Source organism: Mesoplodon bidens, assembly GCF_964165515.1.
Source record: "Mesoplodon bidens genome assembly, chromosome: 2".
Classification (NCBI taxonomy): Eukaryota; Metazoa; Chordata; class Mammalia; order Artiodactyla; family Ziphiidae; genus Mesoplodon; species Mesoplodon bidens.
Window position 1 is genome coordinate 154296557 of NC_138177.1, and position 18900 is coordinate 154315456.

The following is an 18900-nucleotide window of genomic DNA, read 5'->3' on the forward strand; positions in this document are numbered from 1 at the left end:
GCCTTGGAATTCCTCATTTTCTCTGTATAATTTATCAAAAACTCTTAGAGAAAACTAATTCCAACTTTTCTAAGGAAAACAATGATTCAGGTTTAAAAAAAAAAAACCCTGTTTGTCTGCTTAATCGTTGTTCAAAATGTATTCATGGTTTCTAAAGTCCTACACCTCTCTGCTTACAGAGTTAAATATATAAACTAACTTAAATTAAATAAAGTTAACTGCCATTCTCTTTAGTTTATCTCTTGACACCAGTATTAATAATTCCCACATTTCCCAGAGAGAAATCATTAGTTTAAGAGGAAAAAGCAACTTTCATATTTAAAGATTTCAAAGCAAACCATCACCCAAATACATAAACATTCATCTGCATATTCTTTAATTATCTACTTTTCAAATCCACCTACAAGACATAACTTTATATCCAATCTGTTGAACAGTTAAATATATAATTAAAATGGTACTTTTCATAGCCTGAAAAAAAATGAGTCTGGGTTTCAGCCTGGCATACAATTATTAAAATCTATTAAATTCATAGTTAGTGTGAATGACAACAGCAGTTATTTGCTTTACTTACCTCCTTAATAGCATCTTCATTAGGAAGAATGGAACATAAGCACGTGATATAGGCTTGCTGAAAAGATGACACATTTGAAATTTCTTTAGATTCTGCACATAGTTTTGATAAAGCAGTAGCCTGGGGGATGCAGTTAGATTTCAACAAATGTTTTATTCGCATTTGCAGAAAGAAAGGTCCTTCTTGTGCAATCAATTTATTGACTAGAAAAAAGGAAAAATAAAAGTTTGATAACACGTCAAGGTTGTAAAGATGAAAGTTTGATATCTTTTGCTGTTGCTTGTTTTTAGTGGACAAAAAGTCAGCTGATATAACTGGAAGTTTATTCTAATCTCAGTACTCATCTAACAGAGCAAAGAGCAAAATAAATTAATGTTGCTAATTATTCCCACATTACTTAGTAGTTTTATTTTGAACACCATACCTTTTAATAAAGCTACTATTAACATTTCATCAAAATTTATTCTTTCACCTTCTCCTCCCTCACTTTCTGATAAGGATAGTAAGGAACAATGAAATGAACTATAAACTTAAGTACAAGGCAAAAAGGCAAGTATCCTATGTAATATGAACAACTACCACTTGTACACTTATGAGGTACCAAGCTTTATACTGACTGTTTTTATATACCTCTCATTTATTCTTCACACCACCACCAAGGCAAGTATTGTTATCCCCAGTTTAAGGTTAGGAAAATTAATACTCAGAGAAATTAGGTAACTTGCCAAGGATTCCAAAGCCAGTGGTGGTCTTTCCTCTAAACCAGGCATTTCTCAAAGTGTGTTCCACCGACCAAAAGACCTGAGAGATAGTCCTAGAAAAAAAAAGGATTCCTTGGTCAAATCTCTGAACAGTCCTGCAATGAAGAAAACTGTTCACTTTTATTTAACCCAATGTTTCCCAAACTGATTTGACCAGAGAACCCTTTTACACATATCATTAGCACAACGTAAAATCTACGTTCCTGGTTCAGTACACACTTTGGAAAATGCTGCTCTGAGCAGTACTCAATATTAAGCACCTGAACACCAATTTGTACAGTGTTCTGGACAAGCCCTCGATTTACAAATAGTAAATACTTAACAAGTGTGTGGCATCGTTACACAGTATTATTTAAAGAACAGAGGTGGGAATATACATGTCAAGATGAGTGGCAAGCAAACAACCTGCTTTAGGTGGTTCACCTAAAACAGTGTTTCTTTTTTTTTTTTAATTAATTTATTTATTTATATTTGGCTGTGTTGGGTCTTCGTTTCTGTGCGAGGGCTTTCTCTAGTTGCGCGAGCGGGGGCCACTCGTCATCACGGTGCGCGGGCCTCTCACTGTCACGACCTTCTCTTGTTGCGGAGCACAGGCTCCAGACGCGCAGGCTCAGTAGCTGTGGCACACGGGCTTAGTTGCTCTGTGTGTGGCATGTGGGATCTTCCCAGACCAGGGCTCGAACCCGTGTCCCCTGCATTGGCAGGCAGATTCTCAACCACTGCACCACCAAGGAAGCCCTAAAACAGTGTTTCTTAAACTTGAAAGTGCCTTCTGAACCACTGGGGGAACTGTAGTAAAATGCAGATGCTAATTCAGTAGGTCTGGGATGGGACCTGAGACTGTGCTTTTCTAATAAGCCTCTCAGGTAATAGCCATGCTACTAGGTCTACAGGCCACATGTGGAATAGAAATCATTAATATTAATGATAAACCACCAGGATGGTGGGAAGGGGAGGGAGAGACCACTGGCCCAATCTTAACTACACATCAGAATCAACTGTAGAGATTTTAAAATTCTTTTTAAAAAAATAGGTAACACCATATACGCAAACGACACAAAATTCAAAAGGCACAACAAAAGGTATACAGTTAAAAGTTGTCTCCCTTCTACTCTGACTCCAGTCCCCTAGTCTCTCTCCCCAAGAAACAACAATCATTTCCAATTTTTTGTTTATCCTTCCAGAAACATTCTTAGTACAGAAGACATGTTTCTTTTCCCACTTACTCTATCATACGGGTCATTCATTCTATCACATCACTGTACATTGAGAGCTACCTCAATACTTTTAACAAATAAGTACTGTTCCACTGTAGGGATATAACTAATTTAACCAATCCCCTCCTGATACACTTGCAAGTTGTTTCCAATCTTTGACAACCGTCAATAAGGCTACAATTTACAGTCCTGTACAGAGGCCATTTCACACATGCACGACTGTATCTATAGCAAAAATTCCTAGAAGTGAAATTACTGCCAAATTAATCTCCACAGATTGTACCAATTTACACTCCCAGCACTTATAGGTGGAAGCTGCCTGTTTCCTGTGGCACTTCAAAAAGGTCTGTATTCCAGAGCTCCAACCCTGGAGATTTTGATTTAGCAGGTAGAGCCTGGACCTTGGGTGGTGTGTGTGTGTGTTCTGGTTTTAAATTCCATAGATACTAATACACGGTCAAGGTCAAAAGGCATGGACAGAAAATAGATCATTTGCATTTGGACTTTTCTCTATTTTAGTCCCACAAGCACTAAATTCCACAAAATGAACTCACAATCATATCTCAAATAGCTCCTCGTTCCTTACTTCTATTTTCAGTAATGGTATTCTCTCAATCATAAAGGAATGAAATTTTGGCATTATCCTTCCTTGCCAAATCCTTTCCTAAGGAAATCAACTTAGTTACTGTGTCCTGGCAATTCTTTTTTAAATTCTCTCCAACCTAGCTCCTCCATATTATTTCCTGCCACATCTGTCCCCTACATCCTAAACTGCCTAATATCAGATTATGCTCTATTTATCTGCTCTACCAAGTTGTATGCATTTTCACAAATCTCACACCTGAAAACAGGCATGTTATCTATACAACCCACCCCCTTCTAAATTCCCACAGCATTTTACTTCTTTTACCACACTTAGTTTTCTCTTAAGTACAATAATAAATGACTAGAGTGTAAGATCTCAGGTTCTGGAATCACAAAACTGAGGTTGAATCATGACTCTCATGTATACTAGCTGTGAGGCCCTTGGACAAATTAGTAGACCTGTCTGAGCCTCAAGTTTCTTCATCTATGAAAAGGTTAGTAATATCTACCCCAAAGAGATGAAAGAATCATAAATGAAATACCAGAATGCAAGTAAGACACAGAGCACAGGGCCAGGCAGAGTAAATGCTCAATACTACTTGCTATTATTTGTCCCTGATATCCCCCTTATTACACTGTCAGCAATTTGTGTACGAATACCATGCCTTGTTAACTTTTGTATCGCCTACAGCACTAAGCACAATGCTTTATATATTACAGATGTTCAATAAAACCATATATTTAGCAACCAATGGTTATCACTTTAATCAATCAAAAACTTTTAGATATCTCCGCATCTGGGCTCAGATCCTGCCTCCACAGTTTTAACTACACGGCCCTGGGTATGTGTAATCTCTTGCCTGTTTAATGGATTACGGGAGATAGAAAGCACTAATACTGTGCCCATCACATAGCAGGCATTCTATAAATCGTAGCTATTATTTCTATGAGGTAAAACTATTTTACTCAACATGTTACAGCCACAGTTAAACCACTATATCAATTTTTAACACACAGATCAAACTTGCATTTTAAAAATCATTTTAAGTTATGTTAAAATCAATACTTAACTGTATTTTTAAAAAGGAAATCCATCCATAGATTTCAAAAAATATATATATATATTATTTTTTTTGCAGTACACGGGCATCTCACTGTTGTGGCCTCTCCCGTTGCGGGGCACAGGCTCCGGACGCGCAGGCCCAGTGGCCATGGCTCATGGGCCCAGCTGCTCCGTGGCATGTGGGATCTTCCCGGACCGGGGCACGAACCCATGTCCCCTGCATCAGCAGGTAGACTCTCAACCACTGCCCCACCAGGGAAGCTCACATTTCAATATTTAAAATGACATAATGAAGTGTACACTAAGACGTCTCACTCCCAACTGTGATCCCTTCTGTATATAATTTTTTTCTAAACATTTTAATACAAAATAAAAATGTTTAATCATATACCCTCTCCTCCATCTAGGTTCAACAACTGAACTGTTTTGCCATATTTCTTTATCTAGCTTTTCTTTTTCTCAGCCACTTAAAAAGGTGCAAACATCATGGCAGTTTACCTCATATATACTTCAACATGTAAAAAATGGTAACATTTAAGGTCCAGCTAAAAATTTTGTTCTTTTCTAACAGAAAAGAGTGTTTTTGTTTTTACTGAAGGCTCAGGTGGCACATGACAATTCATAAAATGGCTTCAGAGGTAGGTGGTAGAAGGGAAAAAATGAACTGGGGTGGGAAAGAAAAACAACCAGGAAGAAGTAAGAGCTGGCTGGTTCCTTCTCAGCTTGATTTAGGGGAGGAAGTTAGTACCTCTGAACAATTAGGATGGATCTCTTCCCTCAACCCTTGGTAGGGGAGAGAAAAAAAAAGAACAAAAGGCTGCTGCTTTGGCTCTCCTGAGTCTCAAGGAAAATGGGGAAAAGCCAGTGCTTTAGGCTTCCCTGGTGGCGCAGTGGTTGAGAGTCCGCCTGCCGATGCAGCAGACGCAGGTTTGTGCCCTGGTCCGGGAGGATTCCACATGCCGCGGAGCGGCTGGGCCCGTAAGCCATGGCCGCTGAGCCTGCACGTCCGGAGCCTGTGCTCCGCAACAGGAGAGGCCACAACAGTGAGAGGCCCGCGTACCGCAAAAAAAAAAAAAAAAAAGAATCCACCTGCCAATGCAGGGGACACGAGTTCAAGCCCTGGTCCAGGAAGATCCCACATGCCATGGAGCAACTAAGCCCGTGCACCACAACTACTGAGCTTGCGCTCTAGAGCCCGCAAGCCGCAACTGCTGAGCCTCCGTGCCACAACTACTGAAGCCCGCAGGCCTAGAGCCCGTGCTCTGCAACAAGAGAAGCCCATGCACCATAACGAAGAGTAGCCCCTGCTCGCTGCAACTAGAGAAAGCCCGCATGCAGCAACAATGATCCAATGCAGCCAAAAATAAATTTTAAAAAATGTCTTAAATAAAATAAAAAATTTAAAAAGATCTATCTAAAGTGTAAATAAAAACTGTTCTGAAACTCATTATTATTCCAGAAACATACTTAACAGAACGTGATCCTTTTTAACTTTCCACTAACTTAAAGCAAATAAAATCATAATTGTTGGACATATAAAATGAGACATTTTGTGTGTCTAAAATGCAAATGTCAACTATGTCAACTCAAACCTATAAATTTTCTGGACTTAAACTGACAACTTTGTAAGAATTTTCTTTCTTTGCATATCTCTATAAAAACGCTAAATTCCAATGTTTCATAAATTTAAAATAAGAAGTAATTTTTTTTCATAATCCTCAGCTGTAGTAACCAGTAAACAAAATATCATTATAAGCAAAGCTCTATTATATACCAAGGACTGGAAGCAGATTATTAATTTCTATCTCAGGAACTCTGTATAAACATTGTCAGTCAATGCAACATTGAAAAACAAGTATAAAGGGATACTTTTAAAACACTACATAAATATTCAAGAATCCTTAAGCAAAACATTAAGTGCTAATGGTTAGTTTTTACTATTCACAGGATACGAGAATGATTGGTTATAGATACACAGGTGAAATTCACAAAATTTTAACCCAGAAAAAATTTTTAATTCTCTTAGAACTAAATCCTCCTTCAATAGTCAGTATAGTTTTAAGCTTACCTTCTTCTGTTTCTACTGGCTGTTGAGACAGAATTTTAAGAAGAACAGGGTTTTTCCACACTCCCTCCTTGGTAACATGAACCAGTATTTGTAGGTTATTATTCCCAAATTCCAATAATGCATCATGTGACTCCTTAAAAAAAAAACGCATATCCAGAAAACAGCCAATATAAAGTCATTTTTCCCTTTCAATATATCTGAATGTCTATGAAAAGACCCGTATCTTGGATTTCCTAGAAATAAATAAGCAGAAAAAAAACTATCCTCAAAGTTTTGTGAAATTCTGTTGCTGCTTTTTAAAACATGAAACTAGGGCATTTTCACTAAGTTAAAGAGTACCTTTAAAATATTTTCCTGAATTCTCCTAGGTAAAATTATCACAATTCAATTTACATCCTTGAATTACTCAATTATTTTAAGGCCACTGGCACAGATTTCTTTTAAAAAGATTCTGCAGTATTCACACAGGCAACCTATTCCTTCTAAGAGAAGTATGACTTAATGACATCTATTGTTATATATCTTTTTAATTGTTTAAATTCTTCTATCAAAGAACTTTTAAAATGATAGATGGCTCCAGGGACTTCCTTGGCAGTCCAGCAGTTGGGACTCTGTGCTTCCAATGCAGGGGGCGCAGTTCAGTCCCTGGTGGGGAACTGTGATCTCACATGCTGCGCAGACAAAAAATTTTAAAAAGTACACAAAAAAATGATAGATAGCTCCAGTTAAAAGTCATGGAAATGTATGTTATTAGCTGTCATTCTATCTCCTCAGAAAACAAACAAAATGTAATTGCCAATAGTTTATTCTTTAAAATACTTATAAACACAAGGGGCGGGGAGGTAAGGGGTCAGAAATTTAACTTGACATAAATGATTAAGCATATATCTCACTGTCTTTTATTATTAGTGAGGATTATTGGTTGTTTCCATATTCTAAACTTTTGTTTTCCCTTATTTTAGACTGCTGAAATTCTCAAGGAACATAAGCTTTGACTGGTAGCAGTATTTCTTTGGAAAATAAAATATAGGTTAAAAATGTTCACAGACCTAAGACTATAATCTTATATTCACCTAAGTGAAATATAAAAAATAAAGTTCGCTTTTTTTCCCCTTAATTTTCATGTCAGAATGACAGAGTTTTAATACACACACACACACACACACACACACACACCCCCCATATACTGAGTTATCTTCTGCTAAGAAAGGTTTTAAAACTGACACAGAAAGTGATATTTCCAATTGACAGTTAACTAACAGCAATATTTAAATGCTATAATTTTCCTTTAATGGCTTGAAATGGCTTGACCTGTCCTCAGGCTTCTTTCTCCTTAACTTAGGACAACAGGCATTTACTTTGCAGTGAAGATGAAGATTCTATGTCAGAATGTGCTGTGTGTGGTTAACATATTTGTAATACCTAACAGCCCTATACCATTACACTTTAGCAGAACACTGTCATCCCCATGATACATAACAACTAAAATAAAAAGCCACTGTTTGGGTTAAAAACAAAAACAATTTTCTAATTTTTCATCTGTTCAAAATACAGTTTATTCTGAGTAAGAATGATGTGTAATCCTTTATTACATATATATACACATACACACACACACACACACACACACATATATATATATATATAATAGCAAAGTTACTTTTAAAAAATAACATTAGGTGGTCCAGTGGTTAGGACTCTGCATTTCCACTGCAGGGGGCATGGGTTCAATCCCTGGTCAGGGCAGTAAGATCCCACAAGCCTCACAGTGCAGGCAATGAATAAGTGAATGAATAAATGAATGAAGAGAGAAGAAGGAAGGAATGAAGGGAGGGAGGGAGGCAGGGAGGGAGGCAGGGAGGAAGGCACTTTAAAAAAATAAAAAATAACATTAAATAGAGTCCTTAAAAACTATGGTGGAATTTTAAAAGTAATTAAAAAACTTAGATTTGTTTCTCTTTTAAGGTAAAACTATCCATATCTTGAAATCTACAATACAGAAATACTAGCACAAGATGTTCGTTCACTCTAGCACTGTTTACAATAAACAGCAAAGAGATTTGGCCAAATAATTTATGGTGCAACCACGTAACAGAATCCCAGGCAGTCATCAAGGGAGAGCTACATATGCAATCCTAGATACATGTCCATGTTAAAATCATTAAGTTAAAAAAAGTTGCAAAAAAACAGGATCTCATTTTTCTTTATTTAAAATTTCATTTCAGAACGTATTTTTATATCCATAATGAAAAGGTCTGGAGGTGTTACACAAGCTGTAAACAGTGGTTGAGAATGCTCTCTGTGGCCTGCTCTTGTAAAACTATTCTCTTACCAAAGTATCCTCAAAACTACCTGCTGCCTTACCCATTTATCACCTAAAATAAGAAAACCTCAAGGTTTTATGTTTCAGATTTCTACAGGGACCATGTCTTATATTTATCTGTACCTCTACTGCATTTATTAAACACATATTCAGAAATGTGAATATATATATCCTAAATGTCTGATAAACACCGGGCAAAGTTACACAGGTCGGAGGGAAGGCAAATATTTTATTCAGGCATACAATCTAAGAAAAGAACAAAGAAATATGAGAGTATTCTCTCTTCAAAGGATACTACTAATAATAATAGTAACAGCCTTAATAAGAATAAGGACACTTGCCCTTCTAGAATGTCGTATGCCAGGACAAAACTACTGGCAGGCAGAATGACAAAATCAATATGCTCTGTATGAAAGATGATTTTAACAGCAGCTGTATGAATATGTGAAGAGTTAGGACATTATAGGGATTAAATCAGGCCAAGAACATGACAAAGAATTCTTCTCCTCAAACAGAAAATCTAAAGATTAACATTATATCATTTCATTTTGGATTTTTTATCCTAGAGGAAAGAAATTTCCAGATAACGAGGTGTGTCTGTTAACATGCAAATCTTTACTTATGCCTTCATGAAACAGGTGCAGGCTACTATGGAGTTTGTGTCCTTGAGGAAGCAGTTAAACAAAGCAAGCTCTAGGTATAAATCTAGGTGTAACTTTGGGCAAGCTAATTCACCTCTCTATGCCTGTCTCCCCATTTATAAATGGAGATTCAAATGATCTCTATGGTATAAGGTTTGCAATTTGATTAAAAGATACAAAATGTAAAAACAATGTAGAGTACTGTTTGGTACATAATTAATGATAATAAATGAATGGTAGCTATTTACTTATTATGTCTATTTTCTTTAAATAGTTTTTCTATCTCTACTGGTAACAGGCAAATTTGCCTCCTATTGTTTTTCCTCCTACTTTACTCCCCCTTCCCCAACTTGCTACTTTCTGATCTGCTCATCTAAGAATTCTGATAATCAAGCCAATATAAGAGCCAACGTAGCTCTCCTGTAAGAAAAATGCATGCACAGAATCTCTGATGACTATTTTGACGGTTTAAGAGACGTAGTTAGCATTTTAAGTCCCTGAAGTGTTAGGGGGAAATTACTAGATAAGTGTACTATCAATGAAGCAAATACTGCTACCTTATAAACATATACAATTTTACATTTTTAATAGCTTTATTCTGCCTAAAACTTTGTTTCTGAAGAATGAAAACTTTTTTTGTTGATTTCTAAGCTATGTAAAGGCTAACAAAACCAAATGATAGAAAACAACAACTTTTAGCACACTCCCTTCATCTGGAAGGCCTCCTTCTCATTTCATGAACTTACGACCAATATATTATGAATTTGTTTTTGTTCTAAGTTTCCAATTTTGGTTTGCTGGGAGAAATTAACTACGTGTCTTGAATACCTAAACAGAGACCTTTTTTGAGGCCACATCAACTCACCTGTAAAGACTGAAGGAAGAGTACCCAGGCTTCACATGGCAGTTCACTTTCAGACACTGAAAGCAGTAATTCAAAACAACTCCTGGAATATGAATAACGAAGTCAGTATATAACAGTGGTTATAGTCATAATCAAGTACAGTATGACAGTGATACTGAATATACATTTTACATTTATTTAGACTATTTTAAATTTGTTTTTCACTCTTCAAAATTTCATTCAACATTGTTATATTAACTTTTCAACTTAAGAGAAAAAAGAAAACCTATGAGGCTTTAGAGGAGGAATAATGGGATTATAAAACCAGGAATGTTTATCTTGCAAAAAAAAAGTATAAAGTTAGAGGTTTGGGGTTTGGGAAAATAGGAAGGAAAACAGGTAAGACCAGAGAAAAATAAAATGGACCACCACCCAGACTAGAATTTATCCCACCAAACAATCTGCAAACTGAATCAAGGTGATTCCACAACTAAAAACTAACAGCTGTTGTATTTTTTCAATTTGCAAATAAATATATTAAAGGTGTAACTCTGTCTGCTATTAGGCGGCCAAATATTAAAATAGCAGCTAGATTATCATGGACCCTTGGGGTGGTAATCTTATACTGTACCCTGATATTTTCTGGTAGTATAATTCTTATTTCAAATAATATAATTATATTGCAGAATTTCAGTGTTTCCCCCCAAAGTGTTCCTCAAAGACCACCACAGCTTCCAGATACTCTTGTCACTTCACTTGATCTATTCTTAAGGACAGAGAGAAAATGCATCATTCTAAGCCTGAGTAGGAAAAGAGACTCGAGGCAATTAAAGATTATGTTGCTTGGCCGGAGCTTCACTTATACTTCATCTCCTGAAAATGTGAATATAAAGGCTCAGAGCAAAGGAAATTTCATTCAAAGGTATGACCCTGATGTTGCTTTGAACAATGTGATAACACAGTAAAGAGAAGTCAGGCAAACATTACAACCCAAAATACTCAATTTTAAGAGGAATTTAAGTTCTTAAACTTACAGTACTAATCTGCCAAGCACTAAGAGGACATCTTCGCATTCAGTAGTTAAATACGGGCGAGCACTGGCAAAGCTTTGTATGGCAAGTCGATATACCTCCAGAAGATACACAATATGTTCTGATGCATTCTTGCTGCTTGCATATTGCAATAAGGTCTAAAAAATAAAGTTAGAGTTTTAATTATTTAAAAAAAAATAAGGACAATGAAACAAACAAGACTATCTTTGTTCTCAAATGCACTACCCCTTCCTTTTTGTGTAACAGATGCATACACCTTTTATTTGCCTTTTTTTCAACATCTTTATTGGAGTATAATTGCTTTACAATGGTGTGTTAGTTTCTGTTTTATAACAAAGTGAATCAGTTATACATATACATATGTTCCCATCTCTCTTCCCTCTTGTGTCTCCCTCCCTCCCACCCTCCCTATCCCACCCCTCTAGGTGGTCACAAACCACAGAGCTGATCTCCCTGTGTTATGCGGCTGCTTCCCACTAGCTATCTATTTTACGTTTGGTAGTGTATGTATGTCCATGCCACTCTCTCACTTTGTCACAGCTTACCCTTCCCCCTCCCCATATCCTCAAGTTCATTCTCTAGTAGGTCTGTGTCTTTATTCCCGTCTTACCCTTAGGTTCTTCATGACCTTTTTTTTTTTCTTAGATTCTATATATATGTGTTAGCATACGGTGTTTGTTTTTCTCTTTCTGACTTACTTCACTCTGTATGACAGACTCTAGGTCCATCCACCTCACTACAAATAACTCAATTTCGTTTCTTTTGATGGATGAGTAATATTCCATTGTATATATGTGCCACATCTTCTTTATCCATTCATCTGTTGATGGACACTTAGGTTGCTTCCATGTCCTGGCTATTGTAAATAGAGCTGCAATGAACATATTGGTACATGACTCTTTTAGAATTATGGTTTGCTCAGGGTATATGCCCAGTAGTGGGATTGCTAGGTCGTATGGTTCTATTTGTAGTTTTTTAAGGAACCTCCATACTGTTCTCCATAGTGGCTGCATCAATTTACATACCCACCAACAGTGCAAGAGAGTTCCCTTTTCTCCACACCCTCTCCAGCATTTATTGTTTCTAGATTTTTTTTTTTTTCTTTTTTTGCGGTACGCAGGCCTCTCACTGTTGTGGCCTCTCCCGTTGCGGAGCACAGGCTCCGGACACGCAGGCTCAGCGGCCATGGCTCACGGGCCCAGCTGCTCCACGGCATGTGGGATCTTCCGGGACTGGGTCACGAACCCGTGTCCCCTGCAACGGCAGGCGGGCTCCCAACCACTGCGTCACCAGGGAAGCCCTGTTTCTAGATTTTTTGATGATGGCCATTCTGACCGGTGTGAGATGATATTTCACTGTAGTTTTGATTTGCATTTGGTTTGTTTAGAGGATTCTGTTTTCATCACTTAATGAATTGTTTCTGCTGAGTTAAAGAAAAGGCAGAACTGCTCTTTTGACATGAGAATAAATCTAAGAATAAAGCCATAAAACGCCTATAGTTGTTCTCACTAGAGGTCTGGAGTTACCATCTCTGAAATTCAGTAATGTTTCATTAATACAACATTAAATTGAACACCAACCATGTGCCAATACACTGGGTATACAAGGATAAGAATATGATTCCTGACTTACACAAGAGACTTATTGCTGAGTGTAGCCCTCTCAGCTCTTTTTTCTACACACGTAGAACTTATTAGGCTTAATTTATACTTACCAATTTATAAAAGGTTGAGGTTTTTATTTTTAATGAAGTTTATTTCGAAAACTAATATAATGCCAAATGCCAGTTTATTTGTTTACAATGGGGGACAGTCATATTACCACCTAGGGTCCCCATTCCCCATACTTTGATATAAGAGGTTATCTGGTGAGTTTAAAATCTAAAACAAAGGAAAACACAACCACAATAAAGCCTGATAAATTACATGTGTTCAAATGACGACAGAAAGCTGGCTTCTATTCTCTCTGGACAGTGTGGAAAATCTGCCAAATTCTGGTTTGGGGTCTCTCTTTCTAGGTTCCACAAAGTTGCTCTCCCTACTATTAATATATTTCTTTCCTCTAACAACTGAATAGGTTTTGCTTGTGCTTAACTGATACATCTCATTAGGTTAAGACTTGAATTGTGCAAGTTTCCCCCCCACCCCCAGAACACACATTCTGACTGGGCTAGGGAGTTAAGGCTACTTCAATAATAATTTCTTCTAACTTCCTGTCTTCTGATTTTTCTGCTTAGCAAACTTCAAATAGCTGTGGTGGCACTGCAGGATTCCACTGATCTGCAGTTTTTTCCTGCAGTTTTCACAATAACAGTCCCTATATCTGTTCTGATAATTAAGAACTGACTGGTCTTGATTATTTAAAACAAACAAACTTAACAGGGAAATAAATATATGATCAACCATTATACCATATACAGTAAAAGCTCTCTTAACTAACACATTGGATTATCTGATCTTTGCATACTTGAATGATCAAGCCAGTTAAGCTATTTTAGTACACCCATTTCAATTCAGTATCTTGCTGCTTTATCACAGTCACTTTAGAGAAGTGGGCTCTTTCTGTATTTTCAGAAAAGCATTATGTCCCCATCTAATCAAATCCCAAATTTTAGTAAAATAAGAAAAAAAAACAATAATAACAGAGGATCATAAAACTGAGCCCTCAAAAATCCTTTCTAGCTAAAACAGTGAAGAGAAAGAACGCAGAATCGTGTGCTTATCAGTTACATAAATAAGATTTCACATAATCTCTCTGAAGAAATTTATTAAAATCTATGTCAGAAAGAAATTGTTTTAGGTCAGCAAATTACTTACTGTCTGCATTGGTTAATCTGAAAACCAGAGGGCTTTACAAATTTATATTCAGTAGCAGATTTTATGCTCCTGAGGTCAGATTTATCTTATCAATCTTTACAGGCCTAACACTCTTCTACCCCCTTCCATCTCCATAGGACATTCAAGTCTCAATAAATGTTTACTGAATAAATTTACCATTTTACTGAATAAACTCATCATTCTATTCACTTAACAAATATTTTTTGATAGCCTATTCTAGTAAGGAGCTAGGTACTGGGGGGAAAGAGGTGGGGGCCTATCTTCGCGGAGCTTTCAGAATGAGTCAACACAGCATGACAGTTGAAACCACACATACAAATTAACCAACTACTGGCTGAAGTATGCAAAGAGAAGGGCATAGTGCATACAGATGAGGTTATTCTTTCCACAGTCCACCTTCCCACTCAGAAGCTCCTGCCACCAATCTAGTATCTTCTGACACAGACATTCCATTAAGACTCCCAACAAGTTACACAATTTCAAAGATTCAATACCCCATGACTATTTATGTTTACGTTTTTCCCTATACTGATTTATATATTTTTTATATTCCTAAATCTTTTCCCCCTTACATGTTAATCACATTAAGGAGGTGTCCTTAACATGTCCACTATGAGCATACTCTGGACATTGGAAGAATCACTGGAACAATCTTCATTATCATCTTTTTTTTAAAATGCAAGATTAAACTGAATGAATTATAGCCACCCAAATGACATTTTAAGTACCTCATGTAAACAAAGTTCCATCAGAAGCAGAAAAGAAAAATGGAAGTCTCTTATTTTTCTTTAGACATTTAAATTTTAGACACCAACAAAACTGAATAAGAAAGGGGCAATAAATGATAACTATGATTCCCTCAAGTTCACTGGCATTCTTCAGAGACCAAATTAATGGCCTCTTCTCTTTGTTTCAGAAATTCATTTACGCTACAAAAGCTTACTATGTGGCAATACTGTGCTGGGTACTAGAGATGAAGGCCTTATCCTGCCCTTAAAGAACTAAATACACTGAGAGGTCAGATAAATTAGCCCAATCAGGTACCATCTTTGATTATTTTAAACATTCTTACTGGGGTGCTCTCATTCATATCCCAGGCAGATTATCTCTCAAGTCCTTGCTATATACCTCAAATGCCTGTTAGACATTTCCATCTGGATGTCCTAGTCAAATCTAAAATTCAACATGTTGAAAACAAACATCTTCCCCAGCAAATATGTTCTTCCTCCTATGTTCCATCTGCTTCTTTTCAGGAGCCAGAGCTAAAAAAACCTGTCCTTGAAACCACCACACCAAAGTTTGCTGATTCAACTGCAGAAATACCTTTGTCTGTGATCTTATGCTTTATTTCTACAGCCAGTAACCTAGACCAGGCCCCCAACATCCCTCACCTGGAATGCTACAACAGTTTACTTCTCTAGGCTAAATATCCTCCAGTTTTGTGTATGTGTTGTAGTCATAATGTATCTGTACACAAAAAAATTAATGCACAGGGAAAAAAACTAGAAGGAACTCAGCTAATACGGTTATTAGCACTGGAGTAGTAGTAGGATTATAAACAATTTTCTATCATTTTTATAATTTTCTGAAATTCTTCCCAAATTTTCTTTAATAAGTATTATTATGTTTACAGTGAAGGAAAGAATCTCTTCCCTATCCCAATTCTATCTATATTCCTCACTACATGGTTTCATACATTCCTTACTACATGGTTTCAAACAGGTTGGTAGCATCCTGACTATTCTCTGAAACTATCAAGGAAGGAGAATTTTTTTCTTCATGATGGTCATATTTTATGCAGGGATGCATTCCAATTTAAAAGTCAAATGGTTCAAGACTAATTTTTCCAATGGAATAACCATAGTTAATTATTTTTTTTTTTTTTGCGGTACACATGCTTCTCACTGTTGTGGACTCTCCCGTTGCAGAGCACAGGCTCTGGACGCGCAGCCTCAGCGGCCAAGGCTCACGGGCCTAGCCGCTCCGCGGCATGTGGGATCTTCCCAGACCGGGGCACGAACCCGTGTCCCCTGCATCGGCAGGCTAACTCAACCACTGCACCACCAGGGAAGCCCCATAGTTAATATTTTTGAGCACACAGTATGCACTAGGTATCTTCCTAAGAGCTTTACATGCTACGAACATTTAATACAACAACCTGAAGAGCTGGGTGATTTATCATCAGCTCATTTTTAAAATGGGGAAACCAAAGCACAGAGAGATTAAGTTATTTTCCAAAAGACACCTGGTAGTAAATGTTAGGATTCGAACTAAGGTCATCTGACTCCAGAGCCCACACTTACTTACTGTGCTACAAGACTTTTCAGAATGCACAATTCTACAACTATTTTAGGTGTGTTTTAAAACTCTACTTTCCCCACCAGGTGTTAACTTTAATCTTTTACAGCAAGTAGTATCATGGTCATCACTTGGCCTTCTTCCTGAGAGTTTACAACATTTAATTTCCATTTAAAGTGACTGCTTCTGGGGAAAGTTTTCCAGCAATAGTGCTGATTGACACTCCACAGTTCAGAATGCTGGTGGTTCACAAAGAAATGACAAAAAGTATCTGGTACTTGTTAAAGCTGCACGTCCTATGGCAACAGGAAATTATGTGACTTTTCATAGAGGAGGATTTTCATTATTTCAAATTTTGCACATAAAGCGAGAAATCTTATTGATTTTAATTTCTCAATTCATGAAATTCCCAGAATTACACAAATTTGAGTAAAATGTGATTGCACTATGATAGACAGACTTTCAGCAGGAGGTAGCACTTGAGCTGGATTTCTGAGGTACGGGTCAAGTTTGAAAATGCAAAAGTGAGGGGAACAGGACTCCAAGTACACAGTAACTTGAACAAAGTCAGAAAAGACCAATAGAACAGATAGGGCAAACAGTGACAAGACTTTACATCCGTTGGTGAGGAAGCACGGGAGGTTTCCCTAGAAGAGACTAAGCTGGGTGTAAGATGGAATGGGAAGAGAACAGCTGACTGCTTGCTTACATTCAGAAAGTGGCTAGAGTAAATTACAACTTTTAAGTCTTTTACATATGTTGCTATTAGGCCCCACCTCACACTTTCTATATTGGTTACAGTTGTTTTTTTAAAATCCAGAAATATGACTTACTTATTACTCTATCTACCTACCTATTCATCTATCCTGGATTCAGTTCATCATCCCAGCCTACCAAGATTATTTTTAGATAGTGATTCTGTCATGGGATTTAACTATGCTATCTAACTTCATTTCATTTTCAAAAATATCTTTTGCTGTTTTTTCATACAATTAATATCCTTTATTGTTTAAGAAATATAGATCAACAGAGAAGTAAAAATAAAAATGTCAACAATCTACACTATCACTACCCAAAAACAGACTACTGTTAACAGGTAATATTAAGCTTGAGGGGTTTTTAATGCCTAAATAGCAGTATTTTAATGGACTCAAACTATACATTGTTTTGTAAAATTTTCTTCAACATCAGTATTTTTATAGTTCACGTGTGTATCACAGTTTATTACTCAAGTCCCTGTTTCTGGGCATGATGGTTTCTAACACTGCATTATTATATATAATATTTAGGACAATGTTCTATAAATGGAATTGCTGGGTCAAAGGATGCATAATTCTTAAGACTTCACATAGTGCCAAATTCTGCACCAGAAAATTTGTTCCAATTTACATTCCTATTATTTATGGAAGATAGTAACAGATTGAGGAACTGTCACAATTATTGTACATTACAACCTAAATACAACTGTTTGAGGGTCAACTGGATAAGGGAAATACATTATTTTGTTTATTCAATTTATAATCTTTTCATTACTACTGCGGTTGAATAAAAATTTTCATGTTTCTTTTACAGCACCCATATGGTATCTTCATTTCAGTTATCAATAACAGTAAGGAACAGAGCTTGGATGAGAACAGCATCAACAGTTAATCTTCCCAAAAAACTGAAGAGGGAATACATCCTAACTCATTCTATGAGGCCAGCATTACCTTGGTACAAAAGCCAGACAAAGACTACAAGTAAAGAAAACTACAGATCTATATGCCTTATGAACACTGATACAAAAATCATCAACAAAATACTAGCAAACTGAATTCAATGGCATATTAAAATGGATTATACACTATGACCAAGTGGGATTTATTCCTGGAATGCAAGGATGGTAAAGCATATAAAAATCAATTAGTGTACTACACCACATTAAGAGCATGAAGGGAAAAAACCTCACACGATCACCTCCACTGATGCAGAAAGAGTGTTTGAAAAATTCAACAACCTTTCATGCATGATTAAAAAAAAAAAAAGGCAAGAAACACTCAACAAACTAGGAGTAGAAGAAAATTACCTCCACATAATATAGACCATGAATGAAAAACCCTCAGATTACACTCAATGGTGAAAGACTAAAAGCTTTTCCTTTAAGGTCAGGAAGAAGGATATCCACATTCACCACTTCTATTCAATACAGTACTGGAAGTCTCAGTGAGAGCAATTAGGCAAGAAAAAGAAATAAAAGGCATCCAAATTGGAAAGAAAAATACAAGTATCACTGTTTGCAGATGACATGATTTTACATATATAGAATATTAAATATTCCACACCAAAAAAACTATTCATATAAACAAGTTCAGCAACAAAGTTGCAGGATACAAAATCAACATACAAAAACCAGTTGTGTTTTTTGTTTTTGGCCACGCCGCACAGCTTGCAGGATCTTAGTTCCACAACAGGGATCAAACCTGGGCCCACAGCAGTGAAACCACAGAGTCCTAACCACTGGACTGCCAGGGAATTCCCTCAGTTGTGGTTTTATACACTAACAATAAATAATCTGAAAAGGAAGTTAACTATTCCATTTACAATTGCATCAAAAAAAACAGGAATAAACCAAGGAAGTGAAAGACTTGCACACTGAAA

At 36.7% G+C, this 18900-nt stretch overlaps 1 protein-coding gene across 1 annotated transcript in view; it reads right to left on the reverse strand.

The window, feature by feature from the left end:
* The window catches only part of RLF (RLF zinc finger), an 80307-nt gene that overhangs the window by 37965 nt on the left and 23442 nt on the right, over positions 1 to 18900 (reverse strand). The window contains exons 2-5 of the mRNA XM_081223278.1: positions 11111 to 11265; positions 10098 to 10179; positions 6269 to 6401; positions 575 to 777 (exon numbers count right to left, since the gene is read on the reverse strand). Coding sequence (XP_081079404.1) covers positions 575 to 777; positions 6269 to 6401; positions 10098 to 10179; positions 11111 to 11265 — 573 coding nt within the window. The remainder of the gene's footprint in view (positions 1 to 574; positions 778 to 6268; positions 6402 to 10097; positions 10180 to 11110; positions 11266 to 18900) is intronic.